This window comes from Pygoscelis adeliae, unplaced genomic scaffold (assembly GCF_000699105.1).
Source record: "Pygoscelis adeliae isolate BGI_AS28 unplaced genomic scaffold, ASM69910v1 Scaffold453, whole genome shotgun sequence".
NCBI lineage: Eukaryota > Metazoa > Chordata > Aves > Sphenisciformes > Spheniscidae > Pygoscelis > Pygoscelis adeliae.
The window spans coordinates 534,680-544,102 of NW_008824450.1; the positions used below are offsets into that span (position 1 = coordinate 534,680).

The following is a 9,423-nucleotide window of genomic DNA, read 5'->3' on the forward strand; positions in this document are numbered from 1 at the left end:
GTATATAATTTCTGCTGATACTGCTAAACAACTTAGAATGATTTGTTTCTTGCTGGAAGATACTTTGGAACATTAGATAAGACTGTATTGTAAGGTACAATGCAGGGAAACATGAAGGAAAGCACCACCTCTAAGTATTTTTTGAGTGGCATGTTTAAGAGTTCCAGAAACAGTACTTGTTTCCCTCGGGCTGTCCAGTATGAACTTCAGACTAGAATGTTTCCTGTTTCTATCTGGGGAGTGTGTCCCTACGGGAAGACACAAGAATTGTAAACTATTAGATGTGTAGTCACTTACAACTGATTTTAGTAAAATCAGTGTACTGAACTCAGAATAGTATCTGATCTTTCTGTTTGGTTTCTCCTTTAGAGGCACAGAGGATGTAGTGTCTCCTCATGGAATACCACTGGACCTGCTGGATAGAGTGATGATTATCCGAACCATGCTGTATACACCCCAAGAAATGAAGCAGGTATGCACAGCATTTTAAGAGAAATTCTAAAAATCCTCAGAGTTCTAGTCTATTGAGGTGACTGCTATGTCTCTGTATATTGTGTTACTATAGTGCTGTTTGACACTTCGTGGTCACCTGGGTTTGTGCCAGAAGGCTTACCACATCCTAAATGCGTGCTGCTTTAGTAACCATTTACAGTAAGCTGGTTAAAATTGTGCATGCAATTTCTTTGTCTGATTTCCACCCACTGATGAGAGTCGTATTGGTAAGCATATCTAGAGCTGAAAGCGACATCTCACTTGCATGAAATAGCATGAATTGTTAGTTGACCTTATCTCTTGCACAGATGTGCTTTCCGTAGAGTTTGCAGGTTCCAGCAGGTAGTACTTTTTCAGTTGGTATGAGATGAAGTGTCACATTTTGGGACCTTTGGTCCCAGACCTCAAGCTGTTCCTCTACGTAAGAGATGAGAGGGATTGAGGAATGCAACTCCATGCACTGCATTTTTGCCTCTATGCCGTGTATTATAGCTTTAACGTAGTGGGACTGTCTCCTGAAACTGGGAGGATTTTCGTGCTCCTAGTCAAGTTTGGAAATGTAAGCGTTTCCAAATGTTGCAGAGATACGCTTCTGAATGCCTGAAACTTTTCCTGTGGGGCCATCACAATGTATTGTGTATCGATTATAATGCTTGGGCGCCATTATGATGCATCGTGTCAAAGATCCCCCTCATTAGCGTCTGAATGCTGTGAAGTGACACAATGCAGAAGACATTACTGTTTATCATGTCAATTCTTTGTATTATTTAAGAGATAGTGTCAATAGAGGAGAGCGTTGTCATGAGATAATAGTCTCCTGCTGCTGGATAAGTACCAAGGTGAAGCCGAGGCATTTATCGAATATAAACGTAGAGGCAGAGCTTCATTTCACTTGATTTGAGGAGCTTTTCACATACGGCTGTTGTGAGCCATTCTCAGGATGATTTTTTGGTACCTAAAAGGACACTTTAAAGCATTATGGTATAGATTACAGTAGAAGCAGCCCAGTGATTTAATAATATGATTATGTTTTGTCTGTATACAAAACCAATTTTAAAGCGTGACTTTTCCTGAGTCTGGAGATGTTAAAGACTGTTGTCTGGACTTCCCTATACTGTATGTGAATTTTGTGTAGTTAGGGTAGTAGGAGTATGGACTCTGAGTTACTTTTTGATAGGGTTGCTACATATCATACCTGCCTAGTGTGCTGTATTATCGTGCAGATAATACTTTGAAAAGAGCTCATTTCCGAACTGTTGATTTTCAGAAGAGCTGGGTGAGTGCTGTGATTTCCACTCGCCCCAGGGGTGAGGGAAAGGAGGTGTTTACAGTAACATTTCCTAAAGCTAAAAATAGAGTCCAGACATTATGTCCCATAAATCATGTTCCCATAGTCAGATAATCTCATCTTCCTTTAAATTAACACTTTTGAATGACTTCTTCTCTTGGGAGAAGAGGAGGAGCTATTACACTTAGCTTTGGTTTCTAACTAAATACAATTGAGGGGGTTTAAAAATAAGATGTCCATAAATTTATTTCTCTATTTTTGCTCCCATTTTTCTTTCATGCTAGGAAGAAGTTTTCACGGCTGTGGTTTCTGTGTGAGACTCTTTGCCTTGGCCTTTCACAATTGATTTGTTTATCAGCACAAGAATTGTCCATTTATCTATTGAAAGTTTGTTCATAACCAGTTCAGAATATTTCTCTTTGTATTGATAAAGTAGAAATCCCATTGTGTAGCTCCGCTCTGAGAGCAAGACCTGCAGTTACCTTGGTGCAACCAGAATAGGGAGAAAATTCACTTCTATGTATATTCTAGTTAGGTATTGTTGTAATCTAACTTTTTTGCATACGTGCCTGCTGTTAGACTGCATACATGCCTGCTGTTAGACTGTAGAGGTTATAACTGGGACTTTTTGTTCCTCATGTATTTTACCTGATAAACACTTCTTTTCCTATTTCATAGCAACCTATTTATATATGTATTTGCTGGACTAATGGCTTGGGCCCCGATCCTTCAGTAAGGTTCTACCAAGTTGCTAGATAAAGTTATTTAAAAAAAGTTGTTAAAGATGTGGCATTCAAGATACCTTGTTTCTAGAAGGGGAAGAATAAAGTAGCAGTATTTGGATGAATGGAAAGTGATGTTTGAGTGATTTAGAAGATGGGGAAAAAAACCTTCAATTTGAAATTGCAGTTTGCAGCAGCATTGCCAATATTCAGTATTAATATCTTAGCACAACTTCCTGCCATTTCAAGCCCCTCTCGTTTGCTCTGTTCCTTACCCTGACTCCCCTAGTGCATTTTTATGGCTTTAATTTAAACGAGTGCTTCCTGATATCTTGTTTACAAAGCTGCCAAAGTGAAAAATACCTGTATTATATGAGGCTTGCAGTTCCAGAGTTATCTCAGCACTACAACACAACATCATTATCCAGTCTGCCCCTTATCACTCAGCTGGTAATACGGACTACCGAGAGACTTGTGCCACTTTTGTTACAGCTTTATATGCTCAGGCTTATTGGTGATATCTTGCTCTCCAACTTTGTAAAGATCTTCAAACTGGTACAAGCCTGAGACTGTTCTTGAAAGATTAGATTCTTCTTAGTGATCTTTTTTTTTTCTTTTTCTTCTTGCAGGAATAGGTGAATCATAGAAAGTAACTTTTTGATTTATTTTACTATCTTCTTGTCAATTGACTAAAAAGTGTGTTGTGAGCTGCTAAGGAAAGGGCGTAGCTTTCTGTAGGGCTTTTTGGAGGGCTCTGCTGTACAGCGACAATGATACACTGCGAAATTTAGTAACTAACTGGTGTAGCTGTCCACAAGACTCCAGCTGTCACTTACTTCCTGCATACTTTTTCCATTTTCTTGTATAAGTTCTCATACTCACATTATTAGTAGATGTACTTTGCTAACCATGCAGAGTTATCATGAAGGGTTAGTAGTCCAGCCGTGTTACTTTACTTGCCTTTTGTGATAATTGGTTTTTCAACATTATATTTGCCTATTCAAAGACTTAGAATTCTACAAATTCTGGTGTAGTGGTAAGTTACACTAGGATAACTCTCCACACCAGCATGTCTCATCTCTAAGCTGACAGAGTTTCCAGATACTAAGCTAAGTAGTATATCGTGCTAATTGTTTGGGCTGGTGCCTCACTTACTCATTCATCCCAACAGATCATAAAACTTCGTGCTCAAACAGAAGGAATTAATATTAGTGAAGAAGCTCTAAACCATTTAGGGGAAATTGGTACCAAGACAACCTTAAGGTAAGATGAGCGTAGTTGGCTTTTCTCTTTAAGTATGATTGGGTCTGAAAACACTGTAGGGTAGCTCACCCTTGGAAGTGAGACAACCCTCTTCCCATACAATGATGTGGTGAATTGAGGACAGTGCTAACATTAAAAAGGGTGGTAATCCTCCTCTTTCCTCCTTTAAGGAATGTATGTGCTGGAGGGTCTTGCGGACTTTCTATACTGCCGGTAGAGCTGTGTGTTTCCTAACAAATCTCCCACCCCTACATATATTCAGTTCACTGGGATGCACTGAATTGTAATTACTCATCCATCTCTGTTTGATCACAGGTATGCTGTGCAGTTACTGACCCCAGCCAACCTGCTTGCCAAGATTAATGGGAAAGACAGCATTGAGAAAGAGCATATTGAAGAAATAAATGAACTTTTCTATGATGCCAAATCCTCCGCAAAAATCTTGGCTGATCAGCAGGAGAAGTACATGAAATGAAGAGCTTATCATGTTAGATGCTTTGAAGTGGCTTTAACCCTTACCCAGGGCTGGCTTAATTATTGAATGAGAAGTGTTAATGGTTTGTCTCTTCCGGGACTGAAAAATATTTAAATGTTGGACTGCTTTGTCAGGCCAGAATTAACTATCGAGTGTTCCTGTTTCATTATCAACAATAAGGTGCTCCATGATGTCTGTGTAACATCTTAGTCTCCCTTTTATGAGTATATATATGAAATGAATAGCTCTTGACCCATCAGTTTTGTCTTTAGATTTCATTACAGAAGAGCTCTAACTGAAGTTGATGCTTAAGAACAGTCTATTTTCTTTATGAATGGTGTTTTAAAATAGTTTTCTTTTACAGATGAGAACTTTTTTTTTTTAATCAAAGTTTGTCTGAAGTGCTTTATAATAAAATATTTCAAGAATATTGGAAGCTTGCATGTGTTTGCCCTGGTGTTGACCTGCCTAAAGAAACAATCAAAATAAGCTGGAATTAACAAAGCCAAATGTGAGTAAAATGGATTAGCAACACAAAATAGATCTACAGCAAAGGAAAGAAATAGTAATGGGACCTCTTTAAAGTGTATACTCTTTTGTAGGTCTTGGGTTTTATTTTCTGAAGACTTCTTTGGAGAATGCAGAAATACATAATAGTAATTATCTTGGCCCTATTGAAAGCCTTTCTTCCAGAGTAACTTATCCTTTGTGTTTTCTTAAAGCATATTAAATAAAAATTGCTTTCCATCATGGTTAGCTATTTTTTCACTATGTTCTGTCCTCACTTTCTTGATCACCCAGGGTTAGAAAAAATCGCAAACTAAAAATGTATGGATATTCATACATAAAAATGAAAGTTAGCAGAAAGATAGCGAAAAAAATAACCCAATAATTAAGGTTTGAAATCCTGCTCCGCACAGACTTTGTATGAACTTAGCCTTAGTCTCTTGTTCACAACGTATGCTTCCTTGTTTTGTAAAGCATGGATACTTGATTGCTTCACAGCACTCTGAGGGTAAATGATTTAAAGATTAAGATCCTTGTTGCACTGAAATACAAATCTGTGTAACCATGTAAATGGATGAACCAGGAAAAAAAAGTAGAAGCTTTATAAAGTGACTAACTTCACATTCTTTATTAGAACCTTTAGTGATTTAAAACACTTTATGTACACTTACTTAAATAAGAGTAGTTCTTAGGGTAGGGTGGGAAGGGAAGAAGTAATAACTTGTCACAGGAGCCCAGTTTTAAATACCCTTTTTCTTTTTAGCAGCTGCAAAGTGGACAAGGTAAGTTTTCAATGAATACTTTCAGCTCATCAAAAATTTTAATCCATGTTCCTAAACGAGAAGCTTTCTGACAAGTACCAAGCCTACAGCTACTAAACCTTCTATGAATCCTTCACAGAAAGTCATCGGTTCCTCACACTGGGAGAATCTCAGCAGTATTATATTAGGCAGATACTGGCAATGGCTTTTTTTTTTTTTTAAAAAAAAGGTAAAAAGCACCTCTGTTACTCATTTTGCTTTCCTAAGAGGTTTTCTTTTAAGAGTTTCTGGTAGTTAGAGAAGCTAAAATGATCACAGAGCCATAGCATGCATGTTTATATAAAGTACATTTACATGGCGTAATTGCTATGTATCAAATATAACAAAGCTTCCTTGTTAAATCGTAGAATTCTGACTTCTAAAACTAACGCGTAAGCTCAGTCATCGTCTTTTTGGGGAAGGAATCCAGCTGCTAAAAACCTCTGTCCTCACCCCCACATGCTCTAGAGGCTTGTCTCTTCCTTGCACTGAAGTGCTGTTTGTGGAAATTGCTAATGACTTTTCCACTCCAAAATACGTGGACTAGACAGCAGAGGCTGCTGGGGAAAAAAAAAGCAGAGCTGGAAGGAAGGTGGAGGGTTTGGGTTTAATAATGTTTTGATCGCATTCTACCATCTCAGCCATGTGAAAACCTGTCCCATTCTTCAAAGTAAAACTCAGTACTCTGTCAGCCAACCCTAATTAGCTTTTGTACTTTAAATAATCCGTCTACTCCTTTCTCTACATCTGCAACTAAACAGTAGTGGCAGAGATATTTAATGAATGATTTTTGGTTTATCTGTGAATATTTTTGGCCGAGGAGCAATCCTGCTTTCAAACCTGAAAACCCTCTCTCTTACTGACTCCAAATGAATAAAGACTGCAACTACACCATCAAACTAATTTCCACAGCGCTTCTAAAATCTCTTTCTACTGCGCAGGACGGCATGTTCTGTTGTAGTGCTATGGCACGATGGAAAGAGACCCAGTGAATTAAGCTCCTGCATGGTCAAAATTGAACCTTTCTTTCCTGTCGCAGTTTGAAAGTCCTTCTTGGCAATGATAAATGTTGTTATTTAAGAATAAGTACCATTTTTCTTTGAGTTTTCTGAAATATCTAACTGATCAATTTAGAAAGAAGTTTGAATAAGCCCTAATTCTGAATGCCAGAGCTGTTCAAAGTCCCAATCAAGGTTTGATGGCATTGGCTTTTTACTGATAAATTCGGCTGTCTTCACACAGCAGCAAAAGACCTACTGGGGCAGCGAAGGGTGGTGCCTCCTGGAATACTGAAATCTTTAAGACCACTGTTCCCACTGCCTACCGTTGGCAGGAGAGGGCAGAAACTCATGTTTCTTCTTTGGCAAACCAATTATTTCTTTGCTTACAAAATGTTCTTTTTAAAAATTCAAGCTCTGTAAAACTGGGAAGAAATATCTGTTCTCAGAAGTAGTAAAACAAGTGATCCTCTGTAAAACTCCAGCTGGATAGCCTACCAGACCTCAGATATCAAGCAAAGACCTAGGAAGAAGCGAACCGTGTGCCACATGCTGAAAATTAGCAGTTCCATCCAACCCTAGTTTCATAGCTGACTTCATGACTGATGGTGCCTGTCACTTGAGACTGACTGCAGGTACAGAAGTGTACTTTAGGAGGAAAACAAGATCTCAAAATACACATGGGGCAAAGCAGCAGCAATCAATCTAAATTGGCATTTTTCCCAAACCTTGAGCAGTTTAAAAAAATAAATAAATAAAAAATCATTACTTCATCATCTAAGACCATCCTTACATCTGCCAAGTTAGTCACAGCCGCCGCTCTGCGGCAGAGCGGTGGCTGGTACCAAACAATCCCCAGAGAGGAGCAAGAACCCTTCTAAATGGGCAACGGCAGGTTTAGGTGCAGGGTGTGCTCAGGAGGGGTCGTTGTTACCTACGGACGTGCTCCTCCTCAACCCTCGGTTCTGCTACTGAAGGACGTGACTCGGTGCGGATCGGCTCATGACAGGAAGGGCCTCACTCTTCTCTTCTGCACGTTAATGTTCGTACCGCAGCAAATAAGCCCCTGCCTCGTCTGACGGTGCACCGGCTCTGGAGAGCTCCCTCCCGAGGGTGCCATCTCTCTGACGGCCATTAAGTGTCTGCGAAAGACGTAAAGCTGTGATATAAAGGGAAAATCCTTCTAAGCTAAATGGTGAGCGAATGTTTATCTAGCCTATTAAGTGACGTCTGGCAGACTTACTGGTGTCAAAGCTTTGCCCATGAAAATAGTCTTTCATATTACCGACAAAAATAGTTCTGTTGAAAGAATCACTGCACCATATACAATAGCTACTGATGAAGGATCTTTAAAAAAAAAAAAGAAATACTTATTTGACACAAAGCTGCCCCTTGAAGCGGGAGGCAAACGCAGCAAGGAACATTCCCACCAAGTAAGTTTGGTTATTAATATTAAACATGAAAGAACAAACTATTATTTTAATTCTTTTCTTCCTATTTTCCACAAAGGTTGCACTTAATGCATTAATCTTCTAAGCGAAGTTTTTACGACCGATTGCCTGCACACTATGAGAAGTTTCACCATCCATTACTCGCAGGGAAACGGGCCCTGCTGTGTAGGAAAATATTTGTTACATCTTATCAGGGTGACACATAATCTAACAACAATTACAGCAAGCCCATATTTTGTACTATTTCAGTTTCAACGTGAAAAATAGTTCTAATATTAAACCTGAGGTGGGTGGGGGTTATAGTAACCAGTTGAATATTATAAGCTGTGATTTCCTTTCGACGTGGAGCGGTGCCACACTCGGATCCTGCTCTGAGACAGTGGATACACATAAATCCAGTGTACGTGCCTCCTGTGCAGATGCCACGGTGTGGTAGCGACTGAAAGTTGACTCCCCCTCTTTACCCACACTGAGGTCAGAAATTGCCACGTCTTTACTTTTCCTGTGGCCAAAAGCATCTAAAACACAATTAACCTTTATGAGAAAAATGGGAGATGCTCTGAAAACTGACCCAGCTAGGAGACCACGGATGTCAAGAAAACACAAGATCACCCACATCCTAGAAACTTTCCATCTCAAAAACTGGTCCAAATGCCCTCAATGGAAAAACGCCGTGATGCCCCTTCTCGCGTTGGCCTTTACTGTTTAAAACTGGGGTACCAACAAAAAACAGCACCGGGGTGCCTGCAGCAGCTCACAACGGGGTACGGGCTATGCTGAAGGACAGCAGGCATGAGACAAGCATGTAAGGGATGCCTTAGGGGTGCAGGATGGCCGGAGGACGTGCTGGTGTTACGTCAGTGACCTGTTTTAGACCCTGCATCCTCAGCACCGGGGCAAGGCCAGCAAAACGTTCATTTGGGAAACTCTTCCTCTGTGCTGATGCCTGCGCCCACACTCGGAACGTGAGATACATCAGCGTTCCTCGGGGTGGTAAACACTCCAGAGAGGTGAAGATGATGATGTTGGCAGAGGATACCCTGGTAATCAGGAGTCATTACCAGCAGGAGTTTAAAATAAACTCCGCTGTTCTCATCCAGCCTCAGGGCACCCAGAAGCAAACATGAGCTTTTCCAGCCTAACATTTCAATACCTTTAAAAGGACCCAAGGCAAGTGCCCAGCTCTGTGTCAGCTCTGGGAGCTGGGTACTAATTCACTTTGGGCTCTCAGTTCACCACCCGTATCTCCTCTGCTGATTAATAGCTTTGGAGCCTGTGCATCATTGTACATATTTTAATTGTGCATGTCCAAGCAAGTCATTAACACCAGGCAAAGAGAGAGCACCGATATCCTGGGAGTGGGCAAGGTTACAACGGCAGAATTTATTTAGTGGGAAGATTTTGATAAAGCGAGCAGGCCAGGGAAA

At 40.2% G+C, this 9,423-nt stretch overlaps 1 protein-coding gene across 1 annotated transcript in view; it reads left to right on the top strand.

Annotated features, from left to right (window-relative positions):
* Positions 1–4,990, top strand: part of RUVBL1 (RuvB-like AAA ATPase 1) — a 43,359-nt gene extending 38,369 nt beyond the window's left edge. The window contains exons 9-11 of the mRNA XM_009321048.1: positions 370–472; positions 3,674–3,765; positions 4,081–4,990. Of these exons, the coding sequence (XP_009319323.1) occupies positions 370–472; positions 3,674–3,765; positions 4,081–4,240 (355 nt within the window). The 3' untranslated portion in view covers positions 4,241–4,990. The remainder of the gene's footprint in view (positions 1–369; positions 473–3,673; positions 3,766–4,080) is intronic.
* Positions 4,991–9,423: the final 4,433 nt, after the last annotated feature.